General features: G+C 38.7%; 1 protein-coding gene across 6 annotated transcripts in view; it reads right to left on the bottom strand.

Annotated features, from left to right (window-relative positions):
* The window catches only part of Tfdp2 (transcription factor Dp-2), a 106,791-nt gene that overhangs the window by 15,772 nt on the left and 66,964 nt on the right, over positions 1-24,055 (bottom strand). For 4 of the 6 annotated variants that reach the window (XM_027410917.2, XM_027410916.2, XM_035443872.1 and 1 more), the window contains 6 exons: positions 17,777-17,898; positions 15,369-15,416; positions 11,218-11,380; positions 7,875-8,021; positions 4,228-4,296; positions 614-765 (listed from right to left, as the gene is read on the bottom strand). In XM_027410917.2, the coding sequence (XP_027266718.1) occupies positions 614-765; positions 4,228-4,296; positions 7,875-8,021; positions 11,218-11,380; positions 15,369-15,416; positions 17,777-17,898 (701 nt within the window). The remainder of the gene's footprint in view (positions 1-613; positions 766-4,227; positions 4,297-7,874; positions 8,022-11,217; positions 11,381-15,368; positions 15,417-17,776; positions 17,899-24,055) is intronic. The other 2 variants (XM_027410918.2, XM_027410919.2) reach the window with 2 other exon arrangements.

Raw genomic sequence — 24,055 nt, 5'->3', positions numbered from 1 at the left:
GCTGAGGACACATTTCACATAGTCCATGGAAGCCACCAGTCTTAAAGAGCTGTAGATAGTGGCGTGTACCATCTTTCTTTCTGTGGGAGACCGTTAACAGAAGGCCAGTGTTGGCTTGCAAGAGAAAGATGCCATGTGATAGGGTTCTGGCAGAGGGTTGTTGTTGTTGTTGTTGTTGTTATTATTATTATTATTATAAGGGAAAAGGATCAAAGAAAGGGGAAAAAGAAGGGGAGAGACCAGCCTCCAGAGACAGGAGCAGCAAGAGAGAAGAGAGAGGAAAGAGGGGGAGAGAGGGAGACAGAGGAGAGAAGGGAGGATGGAGGTGACAGGGGAAGGGGAAGGGGAAGGGGAAAGGGAAGGGGAAGGGGAAGGGGAAGGGGAAGGGGAAGGGGAGAGGTAACAGACAGCCACATAGAGGGAGGGAGAGAGAGAGGAGGAGGAGGAGGAGGATGGGAGGTGGGCAGGGCCCTTTTAAAAGGTTACATAGTGAATGTGCACAGGTGGTTCTCTTAGTGGCTGCAGCTGAGGGTGTGTCCTGTCAGAACCTCAAGGATACTACAGCCTGAATACTACAGCCAGCCCTGTACCCCTCCCCTAGTTCCCCACTCACTTGTCACTGGAGATGCTGCAATCTATGACTGTTTTTCTGCTTGTATTAATGATTATAAATGGCAGCTGGATGGTGGAATTCAGAGCAGGAGGGCCCTGGTTTTGTTGCTCATTTTGTCGATTTCTCTGTACCAGGTTTTTAAAAGCAATTTGCTGTAATGTTCAATAAACAAAAGACAGTCATTTAATATGAAAAAGTAATATAGAATTTAAGTGAATTAGCATAATACATTTTAAATATCTATAACAAAATTAGAGTATTTATAAAAGCAGTCCATCTATACTAGCAAATAAAGTTAAACATGATAAAAGATTGCAAAAATTAAGTTCAATAAACACATTTCAAGAGTAAAACACATGTATTTATTTCTTTTCCTTTCTTTTCTTTTCTTTTCTATTCTTTTTTTTTTTCTTTTCTTTTTGAGACAGGGTTTCTCTCTAGGTAGCCTTGATTGCCCTGGAACTCACTATGTAGACTAACTATGCTGTCCTTGAACTCAGGGATCCACATGCCTCTGCCTCCCAACTGCTGGGATTAAAGGTGTGCACCACTATGCCCAGCAAAACACACCATGTCCAGCAAAACACATATTCTGATGATATCTAATTAAGGTAAATGTTGGGGCCTCTGGTTTCCATTTCCCAGAGAAATAGGCTCTCAGAGATATGGGAGAGCCCAGCAGCACAGGCAATAGTTCTCTTCAGGGTGACCTCAAGTAAGTTTACCTCAACTCAACTCATACAGCATCCTCAGAGTTCAGGGTGAAATATATCTCATTTGTTTTATCTAGTCCAGAGATACACAATTCCTTTAAAGCAGAGAATTATTCCTCCAGATGACATCTGGGATACTCATAACAGAAAACAGATGGAAGCAGCACTACCCTGCTGGTTGCAGGCATGCAGGTGCCCAGCTTTTACCACAGTGGTTTCTAAGGTTTGCATAGCTCAGAACCTTCCCACAGAGTACCTCTGGAATCCAGCCCAAGGCTCTCCAACCTGACACTTTCCTGAGAGGAAACTGAGGCTCCAAACAAAGTATAAAATGTAAGATCTGAATTTTATCACTGCTCGTTATAATTATTGCTCAAAAGATAAAGAAAGTGACCTTAATATTAGTCAGGCAAGACAGCTAGTTTAAAAGAAAATTAGGCTGTCTCTTTTTCATATGCTCAGGAAACAATGGTTTACAAAAGTCCCAAATTCATCCTACTTACAAAAAAAAAAAAATCTTAGTAATCTATGTTCAGAATTGTTTCATTTAAAAACTATCTTAAAATGGTTGGGTCCTATCTCCCTAGAAAATAAATACTGTCTCTTAAAATTTATTCTTTAGAAGGAATATCAATTTATTCTAGAATTAGTTGTCCAATTACCAATATCAACAACTATCAAAACTACCACTATTACTACAATTATCAAACCTAAGTTATATTTTTTGTTATTTTTGTTTCCAAAAAACAAAAGTAGGGGGCTGGAAAGATGGCACTGACTGCTCTTCCAGAGGATCCAGGTTCAATTCCCAGAACCCACACGGCAGCTCACAACTGTCTGTAATTCCAGTCCCAGATTATCTAACACCCTAACACAGACATACATGCAGGCAAAAAACCAATGTAAATGAAATAAATAAATACAAACAACTGAAAGTAGTTTATATTTATAAAACTCATTTTCTATCCAGAGACAAATGTGTTGAAATTGGAAATGAGAAAAAGAATGAAGTAGTCAAACATATTTATATAACTTCTCCTCCCTTATAGAACAAGGCTTTGATTGACTGACTTATGGACGAGTGTGGAGGTTGATCTCTAGCTTGCTGTATAGTGAAGGATGTTCTTCAATTCCAGATCCTTTTGCCTCCTGAGTGCTGGGAGTATAGACCTGCCATTATGTCCTGTGAGAACACAGCTTTTTAGACTGTGGGTTGAGATCCCACATGAAACTACATAAATGAATGTGTGAGTTACCAAAAAAAAAAAAAAAGCCAACAGTAAAAGGTTTCTGAATTATGACAAAAAGTTAATGCAAAATCCACCACACCATGAACCAGGTGTTTCAGCCAGTGCTGGCCTGTGTTGTGCCATGTAATATCCCTGAAGCTGGGGTGCACAGAACTTAGTGTGACCACTGTGCACCATTTATGCCATCACACCACGCAACAATCAACAATCATTGTTTTTACTTTACAAAGTTTTCCACTCTTGTAGAAAATATAATCAATTATGGAAAACAAAGACTTGTAATATTTTTCTATCATCATTACTTAGTACATAAACATAAAATTAGTTTATCTTTTTTCATGTTTCAATCTTTTCTTTATTTCCTTTTTTATTTTTTTCTCCATTTTTAAATTTAAATTAGAAACAAGATTGTTTTACATGTCAATCCCAGTTCCCTCTCCCTCCCCTCCGCCCCTGCTCCCCCCCACACTAACACCTTACCTATACCATACCCTTTCTGCTCCCCAGGGAGGGTGAGGCCTTCCATAAGGGGTTATCAGAGTCTATTGTATCCTTTGGGATAGGGTCTAGGCCCTCCTGCGTGTGTCCTGGCTCAGGGAGTATCCCTCTATGTGGAATAGGCTCCTAAAGTCCATTCCTATGCTAGGGATAAGTACTGATCCACTACAAAAAGCCCCATAGATTTCTGAGGCCTCCTCACTGACACCCATGTTCATGGGGTCTAGATCAGTCCCATGCTGGTTTCCCAGATATCAGTCTGGGGAAAATGAGTTTATCTTTGGATTAAATTGTGTTAGAATGCTTAAATTTAAAAATTCTTGCTTGAACTGGACATGATGGTATATGCCTTAAGTCCCAGCACTTAGGAACCAGAGGCAGACAGATCTCTCCCAGTCTGAGGCCAGACTTGTCTACAAAAGTGATTTCTAGGACAGTCAGAAGCTATGTAGAGAGGCCCTGCCTCAAAACAACAAAAAAGTCTTTTTTTTTTTTTTTGTAGATTAATAAATCATTAAATTAGTTTTGTCTTGAGATTAGGACAGAATTTTAATAATTTTTGTTATATCCTAAGCATACTTACTTCTACCACCATGTATGACATATTTGTACAACGTGACAGTCTCAGTACTGACAATTACAAAATTAAAATAAGAACTCTGAAAGATGCAGCTCCCTTTGGGACAGAAATTTTATTCTCTATCAGCATGAAATGGGACTTATCCAGCTTCTGACAGGGAACCTATCTCTGACTCTAGTGGGTAACACTGTAGACCTTTAAGTACAAACTAGATGGGGAGACTATAGGTCAGGCCACAACCACATTACCAGTTAGGATACACCTAAAAGATCCCCCTTAGGGACAAAACAAAAAACAGCAAAACCCCTGGATATTGCAGCTTCTGGGAAAAGATGAGCACCCAAAGGGAGCTGCTGCACTCAAGGTGAGAACCTGGGAGTTGGAGGTGGGGAAAAATATGACAGACAGCTGGACCATCTGAAAGGCTAAACATTCCAAATCAATGCGCTATGACATGGTCTAGATACTACCTGATGGCACTACAACAACAAAACACATTAGCTTTGGAAGTAAATAAGCAGAGGAACACTGTATGGGCTAGGAAGGTAACAAAAAAATATGCCAGATCTTTACCTGAAGGAGAAGTTCTTGTAGTTGGGCACGCTTCTGTTTTATCCTTTCTATTCTCCTCTGCTTCTCTATCTTTAAAAAAACAAAAGTTATAAAAAACAAATCCTTAAATCATTTTTTTAAGATTTAATTTTATTTTATGAGTATTTTACCCACACATGTGTCATGTGTATCTAATGTCTGGTGTCCTTGGAGACCAGAAGAAGGCACTGGATCACCTTGAGTTACAGATGGTTATGAGCCACCATCTGGGTGTCAGGAACAGAACCCTGGTCCTCTGTAGGAGCAGCAAGTGCTCTTACACTGAGACATCTCTCCAGCCCCCCCAAAAATCTTTAAAATGAAGTTACACTTTCATCCATTGTTGTATTTTGAGATTGGGTTTCCCTATGTAGCCCATGCCAGGCTCAGACCCAAGATTCTCTTGCCTCTACCTATTGAGTGCTGGGTATACTGGTGTATGACATCACATCCATCTTGCTTTCTTCTTTGACACATCAGGTAAAACACCTTTCTTGTCTGCTCCAACAAATTATTTCTCATTGGTCCTTATCTACTCTGGTCTACACTCTAGGATCTCCTTTTCAAAGTTCTACTAACAACCACACCCTTTGTATTACTTAAGAGTCACATAACATCTATGTGACACTGCTGTAAGAATAAAGTCTAGGGCTGGAGAGATGGCTCAGCGATGGCCCTGTGTATCTAAGCTAAGAGAGTATCCCACCATGGGAAATAGGTTCCCGAAGTCCCTTTGTGCACTAGGGATACATCCTGGTTCCACTACCAGAAGCCCCATAGACTGCCCAGTGCACCTAGCTGACACCCACGTTCATGGGGCCTGTTTTGGTCCTATGTTGGTTCCCCAGGTGTCAAACTGGGGTACATTAGTTCTCCATTACTCAGGTCAACTGTTTCTGTGGTTTTCCCAGCATGGTCTTGACCCCTTTGTTTGTCATTCCTCCCTCTCTGAAACTGGATGCCAGGAGTTTGGCTCAGTGGTTAGCTGTAGATCACTGCTTCTGCTTCCATCAGCTACTGGATGAAGGCTCTAGGATGACATTTAAGGTAGTTTTTATTCTCATTATAGGAGAAGGGCATTTAAGGTAGCCTCTCCACGATTGCTTAGGTTCCTAGTTGGGCTCATCCTTGTGGATCTCCCTAGTCCAATTCCCTAGTGCCAGATTTCTCTTTAAACCTATAGTGGCTCCCTCTATTGATGTGTCTCTTTTCTTGCTGTCCTCAATTCCTCTCCCCATTCAATCTTCCTGATCCCTCATGTTCTCCTCCCCTCTCCTCTTCTCTCCTCTTCTTTCTTGCATAGCTTCTCCCACCTAACTTCCTTTGGTTGATACAGTCTGTACTATGACCATTGTAGATGATCGCTCCTGACATCTGATGTAAATATATGAGTGGTGATTCCTCCTCATGTCTAACTGAACTCAGAAATTGTGTTTTCTGACACTATAGTGATTAGTGTCAGTCTTGATATGAGATACAATAAAGTTTTATTACAGCACAATGGGCAGAGGGTTTTTTTCATATAAAAGAGATATCACATTTTCTGGTCAATATTTCTTACACTGTCCTGTGTTCATGTTTTCATAACCCTTAATAATATAAAGCATTTTTCTTCTGGCTTTACTTTCATTTCCCTTCCTCACATGGTGACTTGCAAAAATGCTTGGCATATGGCTGATGCTTAATAACAATTTTTGAAAGACTAAAAATTAAAACTTTTTAACATTGTGCATAAACCATTCAAATAGCATGGCTCCTAATCTAGCAAATACATTTGACATTTCACCAGTTCAGATAGGAAACATGCTCATCCTAGAATTATTTACCCTAAAACATTCTGCCCTTCCCAAGTGAAAAAAACGAGCCCTTTTATATTGTGATAAATGGCCACTAAGAAGTGTCACAGAACACCATAATTTATTCAGTTAGATATGTGGAGGAATTGGGATTCATTTTTTCAGAGTTTGAACTGTGCTACAAGAAAAGATGAGAAACATAGCTTTGACATAGAGATAACAATGTCTCCATGTGAATTGCTACAAAATACAGAAGATAGAATATTAGTATTCAAATAATAAAACCATAATCTATACTTGTCTTTATTTTTGTAAATATGTTAGAAAATAGGCAACAATATTTATTTTTAAATTCGGAAATTTTGAAAATGATAGTGAGAATAAAATAATCACTAGCCATTTTTAAACTATAATCATTCTTACTAGTAAAAGAAAAAAAACTTGCTTCAAATTTTAACATCTTATTTGTCATGAACGAATTCTGATGTTACCATATTTCCCGAGTCTTTTCTCCTGACTTGGAACTAGAAATACAAATATTTCCTGCTGAATAAAATACACTTCTATCTCTTATGACAGTTTCCAGGTTTTTTGGTTTGTGTCCTGTGCTGGTAGTACAGACAGATACAGAAGTGTATCCAACTGACACTAACCCTAACTCTATCCCTGACCTAACCATAACCCTAATGAAACTCTAATCCTACCCATACCCCTAACCCTAACTCTCACCCTAAACCTACCCCTAACCCTAACCCTAAGCAACTTTGCTGTCTTCCTTGGGGTTCCTGGCAACTACTGTGCTAAGAAGAGGATGGAAAAGTTGTGGTGTCTTCTCTGTGACATGCACCTCCTAAAGCATCATTTACCCCACAAATGTCTTGGATCCCAAGTCATTCATTTTTCCTCATGAGTTTTAGCTTTAGTTGCCAGTTCCTATTAAAATCTTGTCAGTAATTAATATTGAAATTCCAGCAAGTCTATAGGATAATAGGGAAGGCATTTCAAATGAACAATATTTAACTTTTAGTCCATGATAAATTTATTTCAATCCTTTAGCTGAGATCTAATATAGGGTGTGGTTCTGCTGATTACTTTAAACTTACTTAATTATGGTATTAAAATTTTAAAACTCTCTAATAATGTAAATTTTTTTCCATTCATTTATTTAGCTTATAAATAAAGTCATGCACAATTATGATACATAATACAGTATGTTCACAATGGCATGGCTAAATTAAACCAATTAACATGTTATATCACACATATTCATCATTTTTGTTTTGAGAACACTTAAAGTATACTATCTCACAACTTTTAAAGTATAGCATATTGTTATCAACCATATTTATCATGCTCTCAGTAGACCTCAAGACATCACAGAGTCCATGCCTCTTGTCCAACTGCAGTTTTATATCCTTAAACCAATCATTTCCCCATTGTTAAAAGACCCACATTGAAGCCTAATAGCCACAATTCTGCTCTCTGCTCCCATAAGTTCATCATTTCTAGGTTACACATAAAATAGAAATTGTGTGACATCTGTCTTCCAGTGATGACACTGATTCTTAATCCTCCTACTTGTAAGTGCTGGGATTACAGGGATGAGCCATCATCACCTCCATGCTCAGACTACTCACTGACATTGTGTCACTCCGTTTCATGATTTGTAAAATAAACTGCAAATTGTATCTCTAAAACTCTTCCAATGCAAAATTCTCCACAGACTCTTAATGATAGCATGCATGAACAATTTTAGTATTACATGATTATATTTCTAAATGAAAATGTCTTGCAAACAAACAAAAAACTTATCCAACACCACTTTTAACTTACCTCCAGGTTTTGACATTCCTGAGCAGAATTGGTAGGCAAGCCAATCCACTTGATTTCTTTTTTTTCCTTTGAAATTATGTTCATTGCCATCAGCACATTTAAAGCATCATAAACTCTTCGTCTAATGTTCTTCTGATCATAAGCCTGCTAAAAATATTCTTATGAAGTGTTGAATTTTAAGGGTTATCCTTCACATGCTTCTGGTGTTGATGACAGTATGTCCCAATTGCTGAAAAAATTCTATGCCCAGTGAAAACATCTTTAGAATTCAGTATGTAACAAAGACACATGTAAACATTTCAATTATTATTATTATTATTTTTAACTTGGGTGTGTGTTCTTGCCACAGTGTCCATGTGGAGCTCAGAGAGCCACTTGTGGAAGCCCAATCTCTTCTTCCACCAAGTGAATCCTGCAAATGACTCTTGTCATCAGGTTTAGCAACAATGTGCCTTTGTTGGCTGAGCTATTTTACTAGCTCTGAATACATTCTTTGTTTGTTTGTTTTTTATTTTCTAGGTGGTTCTGAGGATTGAACCCAAAGCCTCATGTGTGCTAAGCAAGTGTTCTTCTCACTGAGTTTCACTACCTCCACCTCTGAAGACACTTTAAACAAAATAAGCTCAGAAACAAATATAACTAACACCAGACTGACACTGAAAAATACTAAGGGACTTCTTTGGGTGGGAGAAAGATTATTTAAAATGGAAGCTTGGAGATGTAGAAAATATAAATATACTGGTAGATCTCAGCTGTATAAAAGCAGTTACCTTATGGAATCCAGAATATATAAAAATTAATATCCATGACAAATGTATACATAGAGAGGTAAAGTATTAAAAGTGCCTGCATCATTAGGTGGTTCCTGGGGTGCCTCGCATAGGATTAAAGCTGATAAAGTAAAACCTCTGGTCAGACTATTGTGCAGGAAGTTAAGATGTTTGAGAGTAGCTGGTATGTCTTGTATACTGTTCAGGATTGCAATGAATCAGGCTCAATATAAATTGTAAACTTAAAACATTTTTCATTTGCTTTATTTTGCTTTTGATTCCAAGTGTATGCCAGGCTGGCCTGGAACTCATTGAGTAGCTGAAGATGACTTTGAACTTCTGATTCTCCTCCTTGTTCCTCCAGTTCTAAGATTATGTACATGCACCACCATACAGTGCTGATCTAACTAGAGTTTAGAGAAGAATGAAAAAGCACAGGACAACCATTAAGAATTTTTGTAGTTGCAGCACCTTTAATCTCAGCACTTGGGAGGCAGAGGCAGGTGGATTTATGTGAGGTTAAGTCCAGCCTGATATGCAAAGCAAGTTCCAGGTCAGCCGGGGCTGTTACACAGAGAAACTATGTCTTGAAAACCTTAAAAAAGAAAGAGAGAAAGAAAGAAAGAAAGGAAGGAAGGAAGGAAGGAAGGAAGGAAGGAAGGAAAAGAATATTCTTTTTTTTTTTTTTTTCTTGAGACAGGGTTTCTCTGTGTAGCTTTGGAGCCTATCCTGGCACTCGCTCCGGAGACCAGGCTGGCCTTCAACTCACAGAGATCTGCCTGCCTCTGCCTCCCTAGTGCTGGGATTAAAGGTGTGTACAACCAACGTCCAGCTAGGAAAACTTTTATACTTTAAAAACATCAAGAGTGGGTAAAGTCTTACAATGCAAGCATGAAAACCTACATCTGAATCCCCATCACCCACAAAAGAGCCAAGTGCAGCAGGCATGCATCTGTAACCCCAGTTCAAGGGCGGTGAAGACACGTGGATCCTGGGTGCTCACTGGCCTCCTAGCTAGTCAGTCAATCACTAAGCTTCAGGTTCAGTGAGAAACCCAGGCTCCAGGTGAGTATGCCAGGAATGGTACCATACATCTTTAATCCCTGAATAGGGGAGGCTGAAGCAAGTGGTTCTCTGTGACTTCCAGGCCAGTCAGAGAGGCAAACTGAGACCCTGTCTATAAATAAAAACATAAACAAACATAATAAAAATAAGGTGATGACTGGCAGATACTTGATGTTAACCCATGCATCAGCTTCCACACACACACACAACACAAACAGCCAATATACACATACACATACATATCAAAGATGCATGTTTCAAGGTCTATGTAAATCTGTGCTTCTGACAATGTGGTTCATGGAATAGTGCTGACTAGCTGTTTTTACACTATAATGAGAACAGGAACTTGTCCCAATATATTTCTGTACTCTCAGGACACCAATTGGTTCAGCTAATCTTTTCCTTTCTTTTGTTAATAAGACTTTTATTGGATGAATACATTTATATTTATTTGTATCATGAGGTTTTTATCTTATTGTAGATAGGAAGTTCTGGTTTTTGTTTTTTGCTTTTCTGGTTTTTCAAGATAGGGTTTCTCTATGTAGCTCTGGCTTCCTGGAACTTAACTCTATAGACCAGGCTGGCCTCCTCTCAGAGATCCACTGGCTTTGCCTGGTAATAGGAAGTTCTTTTTTTTTTTTTTTTTGAGACAGGGTTTCTTTGTGGCTTTGAAGGCTGTCCTGGAACTAGCTCCTGTAGACCAGGCTGGTCTTGAACTCACAGAGATCCGCCTACCTCTGCCTCTGCCTCCCGAGTGCTGGGATTAAAGGCATGCGCCACCAATGCCTGGCGGAAGTTCTTAAAGACAAAACTGAGTCAATTAAATGTCATGATAATGAGGGCTAGTGGGGAAACACTGAACCCTCTAAATAAACAGAAAATGGAAATTATGGAACTGGATGTAAATATTGTATTCTTGACATTGTGGACTACGTCTAAGATCAATTTCTGGGTGAAATCTTAGTATTCTGAACTTTTCAATTTTGTTTTTTTGACATGGGGGGGGGTTCACTATGTAGCCTAGATTAACCTTGTACTCAAAATTGCAGATTTTCTCTTGCTTCAATCTTCTAAGTGCACTAAAATTTGCAAGGTTCCAAAGTTATTGAGGGGCTAGAAACATGGACCAGTTGAGTAAAGCATGTCCCAGATGAGCCTGACGACCTGAGTTCAGTCTCCAGAAACCAGGTGAAGGTGGACGGAAGGAACTGACTCCCTAACATTGTCCACTGACCTCTGCATATACGTCATGGCATGGATGTGCACAGACACATCATACATGCAAACATAAAACAATAAAAAACTTCAAAATATATATCTGTTCAAATAAAAAAGAAGAGAATATCTCCAAAACAAACCAAAAATTTACAATACAAACTTCCTTAACATGAAATAGGAAACTCTCAATTAAAGGACTCCCTAGCTTCCTCGATTCCTTAGATCTATCACACAGACTCATAGGTAAACTGGATCATCATGTATCCATATAAAATTTATGATCCACCTACCGAATCAGCTGCTAGATGGTTACTTGAATTGGTGAACTCTGATACCAGCTCATCAGCTACTTCGTTATATGATGTTGTGCCTTTCCGCTGAACTTTCTCACACACTTTCATTGAAAAATGTCTCAAGCCTTTCCCATTTTTATCACCTTTTTTGCTTCGTTTGCTAGGAAAGAAAAAAGATTTATGAAAAAATTCATATTCTATTACACTATGCAAAAAATAAAACTAGAAGATACTCATTTAGTTTCTATGTTTTAGTTAGTTTCAAATGAAGAAAATTTAAATTGAATAGGGAAAATGTTTTTAAATTTAAGTTTTATTTTAAGAGCTCAACAATATACATAGTGCTTTTCTATAATGTCATTCATTTAGTAAGCAAGTATTGACAAATTACTGTTATACGCCAGTCATCATTAGACCCTAGAAATAAATTTGTGAAAAGTTACAATAACTCTGCCTTTTAGAGATTATATCTTGGCTAATATTTATCTTTTCTTTGGCATTAAAACTATCAGTCTCGGGTTGGAGAGATGGCTCAGAGGTTAAGAGCACTGACTGCTCTTCCAGAGGTCCTGAGTTCAATTCCCAGCAACCACATACATGGTGGCTCACAACCATCTATTGTGAGATCTGGCGCCCTCTTCTGGTGTACAGATATACATGGAAGCAGAATGTTGTATACATAATAAATAAATACATAAAATCTTAAAAACAAAACTATTAGTCTCAGTTCTTAGCCATTAAGACTTGAGGGGTCAATTCAGTTCTAATAATTTGTGAGCATCAAATATATGTATAACTGTTTTAGGGACCAGAAGTATAAAAATTCAGGTAAAATTCTTTTCCTGAATGAGTCTTACAGCATGATGAAACACATACATACTGGTGGACAATTCCAAAGGTGAAAGTGCCAGGCCAGTTACTCACAGTGATCTGTGGGAAGTGGGAAGATGGACAGCTATTTTAACCTACAGGGAGATGACTTGTGGGGATAGTCATCAACAATATGTAAAGGTCAAAGGAAAGAAGTGAGGACAGCTTTAGTCAGTAGAAGCAGCAGCAAATACAAGATGGAGAAAACAGGTAATACATATAAAAGAGTAAGAACAAGCAGGGTGGGGCCACCCAATGTCGACTGCAAGGTGAGCAATGTCAAGCATGAGAAAGAACATGCTGTGCTTTAAACACAAAGCAATCAAATTTTGACTTCACCTCATCACATTGTTGTTTATCAGCATAATTTAACTTATTAATAAATTATTTACATGTACTATGCTATGTAGCAAAACAAAACAAAAAACCCACTAGACATGCTGTTTTCAAAAGAATGAGATAAGAAAATACCCACTTTCTTTTCCCTACATTCCTGTGATGGTTGTCAACTTGACTACATCTAGACTCAACTAAAACCGAAGCTGCTAGATTTCTTTATTTTTTATTTCTTGAGACAGGTATCTCTGGCTAGCCTGGAACTCACTACATAGACAAGGCTAGCCTCAACCTCATGGAGACACAGCTGCACCTGCCTCCAGATAGTCTTAATCAGGTATCTAAGAGCGAGAAGATCCACCTTAAAGCTTGGCTACACCTTCTAGTGGCAGCCCAGGTTAAAAAAGGTCATAGAAGAAAACTTTGCTTTTCGCCTGCTTGCCCTTGCTCTCACTAGTGCAAGTTCATTTATCCCATAGGTATTCCTTCAACAGTATTAGAATCTAACTCCTTCAGGATTTCAACATACACCAAAGACCAATAGCTCTCCAGGAATCCTCCAAGACTCCAGCACCAGATTGGAAACGCTGAGACATCTATCTTAATAACTATCAGCCTCTTGGATTTTTCCACTGTGAAAACAGCCATTGGTGTAATATCCAGACCACACCCTGTAAACCAGTCTAAATTGCCATTGGAGTCAATGTATGTGTGTGTTGGGGGGGGGTGTGTTTCATTCTACTAGTAGTTCTGTTCCCTCAGAGAACCCTGATGCAATTAGGAAAGACTCATAAATGCATCCCCAGAGTACAGGCACTGTAGTATCGAAAATCAGTGAAACTACTAAGTGATTTGAGTTGGGTGAGAAACTGATGTAGGCAGAAATTACCATGTTAAAAGCTGAAGGTGAATATTATGGAGAAAGGAGATGAAAGAAAAACCAGCTAAGAAGCTATTGCAACAGCTGAGGTCAATGGTAAAGAAGAGGAACAGACAAGAATTGCAAATATTGAAAGGCAAAAAAAGTAGTTGAACTAAGCATCTGATTCATATGGACAGACAGAAACAAAGAAACAGCAAAATCTAAATTGAGTGTTCTATTTAAACATATATGTTCAGTGGCACACAATAAATACATATAATTTTTTTTTTAATGTTAGGACCTAGAGAGATGCCTCAGCAGTTAAAAACACAACTGCTCTCATAGAAGACCACAGTTTGGTTTCCAGCATCCACATCAGGCAGCTCACAACCACCCGCAACTCCAGATCCAGGAGAATCTGGTCTCCAAGGGCACCTGAATGTATGTCAAACACCCATACACACACACACCCCCTCTCTAGTAATCTTAAAACAAAACCAAAAACTTCTATAACTGCCAACCATGGTGATGCATGCCTGTAATACTAGTATTTAGAAGGCTTAAAAAATAAAATAAACAACAAAACATAACTCCCCTAAAATTAATTTCATTAAGTAGGAAGTGTGTGTGTGTGTGACTACAGAGTTGGCTCAGTAGTTAAGAGGCCTTGTTGCTCTTGTACAGGACCTGGTTTGGTTTCTAGCATCCACAGTAGATCTGTTATCTTCTCACTTTTTGGGTCACTGAACGAATATGGCACATACATATATATGCAGGCAAAACATGCATATGCATAAAATAAATCTGAGAAGTACTTTTTAAGAAGTATATTCTCAAATATATATGAGAATTCCTGCTCAGCACATACTTAAAACACTGGTATGTCAGGGTTTATCTATGTTTAGTTTTACAGATATTGCCAACTTCCAAAAATTATTGTGATCATTTACATTGCCATCAGTAGCACAGGAGCGTTCCAGGTGCCTCAATCCTATAAAAGTCAAGAGATTTTTTTTTTTTTTCCCTGCCTGGTGGTTATTTAATAGATATAGAGCAGCACTGTTCACTTGATTTTTAATGTTTTTAATGACTAATGCTAATGAGTACTTTTAAGTAAGTTTATTAACTATTTGTATTTGCTGCTGATTCTATTATTTTATCTTTTCAGTTGAGAACAGGGTCTCATATTAGCCCATGCTGACTTGTAATTTCCTATGGAGTGGAGGATGCCGTAAAAACCATCGGCAAGTCTTTATTAACAGAATAATTCTCATCTTATAGAGGTCAATGGACTCTGAAATGACAACTCTCATTTTAATATAGCATAATACTAATGGTACCTAGAATAGTGGCTTGCATGACATTTTGAACTTAGGCTCATATAATGGCTCTAAACCAATAGATCCTTCTTTTTTCCCCTAGTGCTGGGAATGGAACCTAGGACTAATGAATGTTAACACAAGTAAGTGCTCTACCACTGAGCTATATTCCTAAGCTTCCAAACTGACAGTCTTTAACGTCAGAGGTAACTGACTGGAGAGTTACTATGCCAATATTCTAAAAAAAAGATAATCTCATAACCCAAACGGTGTCTAAAGAAACAAGAATTTGCCAGGCAGTGATAACTTATGCCTTTAATCCCAGCAATTGGGAGGTAGAGGCAGGTGGATCTCTGTGAGTTCAAGGGCAGCCTAGTCTACAGAGCAAGTTCCATCCAGGAAAGGCTCCAAAGCTACACAGAGAAACCCTGTTTCAAAAACCAAAACCAAAAATAAACAAATGAAAAAAAGAAACAAGCATTTACTATGATCTAGAACTATTTAAGAAAAAAACTTGTTTAAAAGTTTGGGCATGTTTGGATACTATGGAGTATTTACTTTGGAAGAACATTTTCTTTCCCAAGAGGAGGAAGAGGCCTGAATGACCAATATCACAGGATATCTATTGGAACTGTGTAAATAAGTGAATTGGAAACCTCAGTGCAGAATGAAATAATGGTGGCAACTAAATCAAGTTAAATTTGTGCAAAGGACTCCCCCCCCTCATAGTGGAATATGAAACAAAATACACTTATACTCACCTTTCTGAAAAATCAGAGTCTATAAATTCTCTAGCTCGTTTTCTATCACTAAAAAGACAAAAAGATAGCTTAAGCATAAAACACAACTATTTCTTAAATAATTCATTATAATTTGTCTCATTCTACACTGAATGTGCACATAAGAAAACAGTTTACCATGGGATAAAGGCATGATAATATAATAATCCTTAAATTGGAATAAGCACAATGAAAATATGGGTAGGAAAACAGTACAGATTTACAAATGAATTTGTACAGAACTCTTTTGTCTTTATGGTGTATGGATATATGTCTGTCCATCTGTATATGGTATAAAGCACTTGACAGAGCTGTTACTTCATTAACTTACTTATCCTTGAGCAAGGTCCACCCCCCCCCCCCCCCCCCGGTTTCTCTTTGGCTTTGGAGCTGCCCTGGAACTTGCTCTTGTAGAGCAGGCTGGTCTCAAATTCACAGAGATCTACCTGCCTCTGCCTCGCAAGTGCTGGGGCTAAAGGCATGCCCTACCACCACCACCTGGTGAGCAAGGTCATTCTTTTTTTTTTTTTTTAAAGATTTATTTATTTATTATGTACACAGTTTTCTGTATGCATGTATCCCTGCAGGCCAGTAGAGGGCATCAGATCTCATAACGGATGGTTGTGAGCCACCATGTGGTTGCTGGGAATTGAACTCAGGACCTCTGGAAGAGCAGACAGTGCTCTTAACCTCTGAGTCATCTCTCCAGCCCGAGCAAGGTCATTCTTAATAAAGATTTACTAAATGTTTGCTCAAATTCATATAGTAGTATGTTACTAGATATAAAACTCCTCAAGTAATAAACCTTCAAAAGTGAGAAAATAAGGTTTAGAGAATTATTTTAATATTTTTCTCTCTTCCTTCTAATTTCTATTTATGTGTGTGTATGTATGTATGTATGTATGTATGTATGTATGTATGTATGTCTATATGTGTATATGCCACCCATATATGTGGGTGCCCACAGAGGTCAGAAGATGTCAGATGTCTTGGAGCTGGAGTTAACAGGTAGTCCTGAGCCACTTGATGTGGGTACTGGGAACCAAACTTTGTTCCTTTGTAAGAAGAAGTGTTTTTACCCACTGGTTGTACTCACTGGACATGGTGGCACTGGCTATGGGCAACTCCACGAGGAGTCAAGCCTGGCTATATATAGAGCCCAAGCATAATTGATTTTAAAACAATGTAATAGTTTTTAAAGATCCAAACTAGCTGGGTATGGTGGCAAATAATTGTAACCTCAGTATTCAAGAGGTTGAGGCAAAAGGATCACCAAGAATTCAAGGCCAAGCAGGTAAATATCAAGTATCAGGTTAGCCAGGGTTATACCCCAAGACTCTGTCTCAAACAACAGTAGTAAAACCCACCAAACTCACAGCAACTGTAACCAGCACTCAGAAGGTAGACACAGTCAGATTAGGAGTCAGGATGAGTGAGCCATCCTAAACTGCATGAAACCCCCCAAAAACAAAAGAAATAAAGTCCTGCCCTACCCCACCCCACTCCCAAGCCTCAAAATAACTAGATTAACAAAACAGGAAGCGAATTCAAGGGCTGGGGAGATGGCCATACAAGCCCAAGGACAAACCCCAGCTAGTACTGAGTTAACCTGCCTGTAATTCCAGTATTCCCTCAGGAGGCCAAGTTAGGAGATTACTGGGGTAAACTGACGAGGTAGACTAGCCAAATCAGCAAGATATGGGTTCAACAAGAGACCTCCTCAGAAAATAAAATGGAATGATCAAGGTAGACACCTGTTGTTAACCTATTGCCTCTATATGTATATATGCATACACAAGCATGCTCACAAAATAATACACCCATAAAAACGTGAACATGTACCACACACACACACACACACACACACACACACACACACACACACACACACACACACACACACACACACACACGCACATGTATTGGAGAGACAGAGCTGTGGTTAAGAGCACACACAGCTACTTTTTCAGAGGACCAGGGTTCCTTGGTTTACTGCATCTACCTTGGGTGGATCACAAAAGCCTATAACTCCAGCTCCAGGAGCCAATGTTCTTTTCTGGATTCAACAGGCAGCTGCACTCATGTTCACATGGCACACCACCTTACATACACATATATGCATAATTAAAAATAAAATATATTTGGGCTGGTGAGATGACTTAGTGGGCCACAGGCACCTGTTAGCAAGCCCGACAAACTGAGTTTGCTCTCTAGGACTTAAGCAGTGAAAAGAGGACTGACTCCACATATGCTATACAGTATGTATGTGTGTGCACATTTGCAAAATGATTAAATGTAAATTTTAAAAAGGGGACATAGGAAGACAAGGACAAGACAGCAGGACAGTAAGGGGTGGGAAACTTAGAAACAGTAATTTCTGACCCTCTTACCTGGGAACCCAGCCAGCAGCCTCAGCTATGTGTGTCTGAGTGACCATTGCTGGTGCAGGGGGATATGGACTCCCAATCAGAACACTTCCTGAATTGGTAATTCTCTGTGGTGTGCTTATAATCTGTAGAGTTGGTAACAAGAAAATACAATTAAGTATTCACACCTTTAATCCCAGCACTACACAGGCAGAGGCAGGCAGACCTCTGTGAGCTTCAGGCTAGCCTAATCTACATAGTGAGTTCTAGGACATCCAGGGCTACATAGTAAGACCCTGCTCAAATAAATAAGTATTTTTAAAGGGAAATGTTTAAATTATTACTTTAAAAAAATGTAAGGGAAGGTAGAGATGATAGAGCAGTTAAGAGCACTGGCTGCTCTTCCAGCGGACCTAGGTTTGATTCCCAGCACCCACATGGCAGCTCATAATTGCCTGTGATTCCAGTTCCTGGAGACCCAATGCCCTCTTCTGGTCTCTGCGGGCACGAGGAGCACACATGGTGCATAGACACATTCTCAGTTACAAGATTCATACACAGCTGGGCCGTGATGGTGAATGCCTTTAATCGTAGCACTCAGGAGGCAGAGGCAGGTGGATCTCTGTGAGTTAGAGGCCAGCCTGTCTACAGAAAGAGTTCCAGGACAGGTTCCAAAGCTACACAGAGAAACCCTTTCTTGAAAAACCAAAAGACTCATACAACAAATAAATAAATAAATAAATAAATAAATAAATAAATAAATAGGATGTTGCTGGCTAACACATGAGAAGGAAGTGCTGTCTAAACAACTCAATGTCAATCATCTAAACTCTTAGTAGTACCTCTGATTTATTCATATCCTAGCATCTTAAAACACCAGTATTCTGTAACTTAAGCTCTGAGGGAATTAGGAAATGGAAAGATTGTTAGGGCTTACTAGATTCCAGTCTAGCTGAAGGTATGCAAACCCCAAATTCAGGGAGAGACCTCACCTCCTATGAATAAGCAGAGAGAATATAGGAAAATAACTAATTAGTGTTTCCAACCTTTAAGCACATGTGTGTAACACACTCATACACAAATAAACCATTAATCCTAGCACTTGGGAGGCAGAGTTAGGAGGTCTTAAAAAGTCTGAGGCCAACAAGGGCTTCCAAATGAGACACTGTCTTAAAACAAACAAAGCCCCCAACCACTACTCCTGAGAAAAAAAGGAAACAAAAGCTTTATTTGAAATTAAGTATAGAAACTGTAGTAGAACCTGATTTATGTGGCCCAAGATAGCAGTGAGTCTGATCTTCAGAACACAATATACATCCGAAACCATTATATAACCTGATTGTTACAGGATGCATGAACTGAGTTCACTGAAAAAGCCACACCCACATTCTGTGGACTGATTTGAACTTCAAAATCTCATGATAGTAGAGAGTCAGAATGTTGCAGACAAAGAGCCAAAACGATATTGAAATCTTTAGTCCCTCTAACAGTCACGTATCATCAGCCTCTGTCTGTATCTGGTCAAACATCCCTTTTGAAATATATCAACTTGGCAGACCTCTAGTTGTCACTAAGCCAAAAGCTAAGAATATCAAGCAGCATCTGAGACCTTCAGCAGTTTTTCTTGTTTTGTTGTAACCTGTGTAGTTGATGTCCCCAAGAATGAATGTATTTACTGAAGACTATTTTAGTTCTGTGACTACAAAAAAAAAAAAAAAACATGTAAACACTTCCACAGGGGAACATGTCATTTGGAACAACTTAAATCTGTGTTCTCAGGTCATGGGCCACTCTTATTTGTATCAAAATAAACTCATTTCCTTTGGGGTGAGAGTTATGTTTTGCATGGATAAATGTAATTCTATCTTCATTTTTCCCTCTCCCAACTTTACCCTGTACTATTATATAAAGCATCTGGTCAAGCATAGTGGCACATACCTATCATCCCAGTACTTGAGAGGTAGATACAAGAGGATTACCACAAATTGAAGGTCAGCCTGGTATACCTACATAGTAAGTCAAATCTATTCTGGGTTACACAGTGAGATCCTGTATCAAAAAACTAAATGTATACATGCATACATATATAAAATGGAGCAAGGGTGTTGCTCTACATAAGCAAGCTCAACTTAGGTAGAGAGCTTTGCCTAGCATGCATGAAGTTTTGGGTTTGATCCCTACTGGTCCCCAGGACCACATGAGCTGGATGTGATGGTCCATGCCTATTGGAAAGGGGTAGCTGGGGGATGAGAAATTCAAAATCACTCTCGGCTACAAAGTAAGCTTGAAGACAGCCCAGGCCAACATGAGATCATAAAACTTGTACCATGTGGATTTAATATCCTCCATTAGTAGATGTTTACGAATTTTCAATGATTTAGTTATAGATAACTGTTCAATTATAAATAGTTAGCCATTTCTGCACAATGATCTTGACTTTAATTTCTTTTCCCTTTTGCTTTTTTAATGTTTGTTTTCTCTGAGGCAGGGTCTCTTATAGCCCGTGCTGACCTTGCACTCACCGTGCAGCTGGGGATAACCTTCAACTCCTGATGTTCCTGCTTCTACCTACCAAGTGCTGTCAAGTTACTTACTGTTCACCTCTGTCTGACCTAAATTCCTTACAACTATAAAATTAAAACCTTTAAATGTATTAATTTAGTGTCTCACTAGCATCTACCAGTATCTGAAACCTATGGTAGAATTCTCCCTGCTGCTTGAAGTTCCTATCCATGTATCTGACTATAAAAGTTCATAAAACTTGTTCATGATGAACATGTAATTCAGGGATAATACAAATCATGTTCCTGCACCACGCTCACTCATATTATCCTCAAAATAAAACTCTTATTTCCTTTTTGGTAACAGCTGTGCTTTGTGTCAAAACATATAACTTAAAACTACATTTTAGAGCCGGGCGATGGTGGTGCACGCTTTTAATTCCAGCACGCAGGAGGCAGAGGCAGGCAGATCTCTGTGAATTCGAAACCAGTCTGGTCTACAAAAGCTAGTTCCAGGACAGCCTCCAAAGCCACAGAGAAACCCTGTCTCAAAAAAACAAACAAACAAACAAACAAACAAACAAACTACATTTTAGGACTTACCATTTTCACTGGTAAAAGAACATTTCTTTTTTTTTTTTTTTAAGCAAAAGATGAAATAATACAAAACATTTGAAATAATACAAAACATTTGTTACTAGGTAATAAAAAGCTTTTTTTTTTTTGTCTTTGCATAGATTCTTGTTTTATTTATTTGTCTGGTTTTATTTTTGAGACAGGGCTTCTCTGTGTAGTCCCAGCTGTCTTGGAACCTGCTCTGTAGACCGGGGTGGCCTCTGCCTCCTGAGTGCTGGGATTAAAGGTGTGCACTGCCACCACCTGGATTTTTATTATTATTATTATTATTATTATTATTATTATTATTATTATTAAACATATGTGTTGGTTTTAATGAGCTGTCTGTTGTAATCGTGGGCACTTGAATACTTGGGGTTGTCTGGGAGAGAGGTTTAGGAGATGTGGCATTGCTGGAAGAAGTATATTAGTAAGAGTGGGCTTTGAGAATTTAAAGATTCCAGTTACCCCAGTTCATTTTCTGCTTTAGGCTTGTGGTTCAAGATGTGAGCTCTCAGCTTGCCACTCTGGCTACTAGTGCTTCTCCATCATAATTCCAAATAAACTCTTTCTCTATAAGCTGCAACAATAGAAATGTAACTAATACAATTAAAAAAAAATTAGTGCGTGGTGCCTATGTGGAGGTTAGACAACTTGTGGAAATCTTTTCTTTCCTTCTACCATGTGGGTCCCAGGCATTGAATTCAGACTATCAAGTTTGGTGACAGATGCTGGGTCATTTCATGAGAGCTGAAAAGAATCGAAAAAAAAAAATAAAAAAAATATATATATATATATATATATATATATATATATATATATATATATATTTAAAGAAAAGGAAAAAGGAAGCCAGGTATGGTGGTGTACACCTATCATCTCAGACTAAGGAGGTACAGTCAGAAAAATTCTCCACATGTTCAAGGCCAACATTTGTGTACATAGCAGTTGTCTAACCAGCCAGGGCTACAGTGAGACCCTGCCTCAAAAAAACATGCTCCAGTGAGTGATTATTGGAAGAAGACTGGCCCCTCTTTGGATAATGAATGCAGCAGCTACTGAGCATGCAAGAATTCTACTCTCATAAAAACTTGAAAACTTCCATACTAGTAACGTTTTGGTGAATCCTCAAGAGAAAAAACCATCTGTACAGACTGTCTGTAAAAGAAGCAATTTTATTTGTCTTCTAAAAGCTGAAATGCTAATCTGCATTTGTCTCCATGCTCAAAATCTGGCCCCTCATTTACTAAATATTTAAGAATCTTGGTTATCGTTTCTGGTTGCATTACACTAATTTGAGTATAGGGAAATGTTAGTACATACAGATGCTTGGCAAGTAATTTTATCAAGCTGATTCTATAATTATAAAATAAGAGACCGTAATCTGACAGATGTTTGAAAACTTCCATCTGAAAATAAAAACAGCATTAGGAAGTTATTAAGAGCTGGATACAAGTATGGTGGCACACACCTGTAAGGTGGAGTCAAGAGGATCAGGGTTTCAGACTACCCTGGACTATAGGATACCTTGTCTTAAAAGAAACAACAGGGTAGTGAGATGGTTCAGCCAGTAGAGACACTTGCACCAACCCTAAAGACAGAACTAAGTGAGTTTAATACCTGGAACCCACCTGGTAGAATTCCTGGAATTCTCTGATCTTCACATGTACACACTGACACAAGTGGACAGACATGTATACATGTGAAAATAAGTGTAAACATACTTCTAACATTCAGCTAAGAGAAGGAAAGGGCACCTTAAATCTTAGAATCAAGTATTCCTCAGACCCAAAAATCTTTAATTTAATATTGTCTGTCATTTCTAGGACAACTGATTAGTTAGGCCAGGAAAATTAATAGTAACCAAACACCCTTACAAAAACTGGCTTCCCTCAAAAACATATCTGTAGTACTACTGCCATCTACAGTTAGAAAAGCTGAGAGCGTATTGATTCTGAAAAAGAACTTTCCTAATTATCAAGCATTGTATTCAATTAATCTGACATTTTTTGTTTTCACTATGTAGTTTCTGTTCTTCTGAAATAAGATAGCCATGAGATAGATCATCATAATATACATATGAATATTACTAAGAGATATAGCCTTTATACGATAAGCTATAAGAAAAGGTCAAGTTTCCTAACTAACGCAAAGTACTGCTAAGCTAGCATCACAGGTCTGAGGGATGACTCAACAGTTACTTGCTGCTCTTTCAGAAGACCCTTAGGTTCTCAGCACCCACGCCAGCATCTATAACTCCAGCTCCCAGGGTCCAATACCTCTTCTAGTCTTCACCGGAACCCCCACATGTATGGCACACATTCACACATATACACTCACAGACAAATAAAAATAGTTTTCACGACCAATGAAAATTCTTTTCATAGGGCTTTTACATTTATTTGTGTGTGTGTGGGGGGGGGGGTGTCCCTGCATGTCATAACACATGAGGAGGGCAGAAGACACTTTTCAGGGGTTGGGTCTCTCCTTTCCACCATGTGAGTTCCAAGAATGGTCACAGGTGGGTAACATCTGCCTTCTGAGCAGTCTTGCTAGTTCTTTACCTGAAATTTCTACCTTCAGTTAAGATTGGGCTTCCAAGAACTCAAAAGGAAAGAACAGAAACTAGCCTTTAAGAAGCTGATGAACCTGGAAGAAGTAGAGGGAGGGAAAACCAAAGTCAGGATATATAATGTGAGAAAAAAAATCTATTTTTCAATAACAGGAAAAAAATAAGCTTAAAAAAGGGGGGAAGTAGGAGCTGGAGAGATGGCTCAGTGGTTAAAAGCACTGCCTACTCTTACAAAGGACCTAGGTTCAATTCTCAGTGCCCACATGGCAGCTCACAACTGTCTGTAACTCCAGTTCCAGGTGATTCGACGCCCTCATACAAACACATACGCAGGCAAAAAAGAATGCAAATAAAACAAATATTTAAAAAAGGGGAGGAGTGATAAACAATAGTCTAGCAAAGAATTCTCTAAATAAAAACTTTCTTAAAAATCCTGAATGAGGCCGGGCGTTGGTGGCGCATGCCTTTAATCCCAGCACTTGGGAGGCAGGGGCAGGCGGATCTCTGTGAGTTCGAGGCCAGCCTGGTCTCCAGAGTGAGTGCCAGGATAGGCTCCAAAGCTACACAGAGAAACCCTGTCTCGAAAAACCAAAATAAATAAATAAATAAATAAAT

This window comes from Cricetulus griseus, chromosome 4, assembly GCF_003668045.3.
Source record: "Cricetulus griseus strain 17A/GY chromosome 4, alternate assembly CriGri-PICRH-1.0, whole genome shotgun sequence".
Classification (NCBI taxonomy): Eukaryota; Metazoa; Chordata; class Mammalia; order Rodentia; family Cricetidae; genus Cricetulus; species Cricetulus griseus.
The sequence above is the reverse complement of the archived record's forward strand: the minus strand, read 5'-3'. Positions and strand labels throughout refer to the sequence as shown.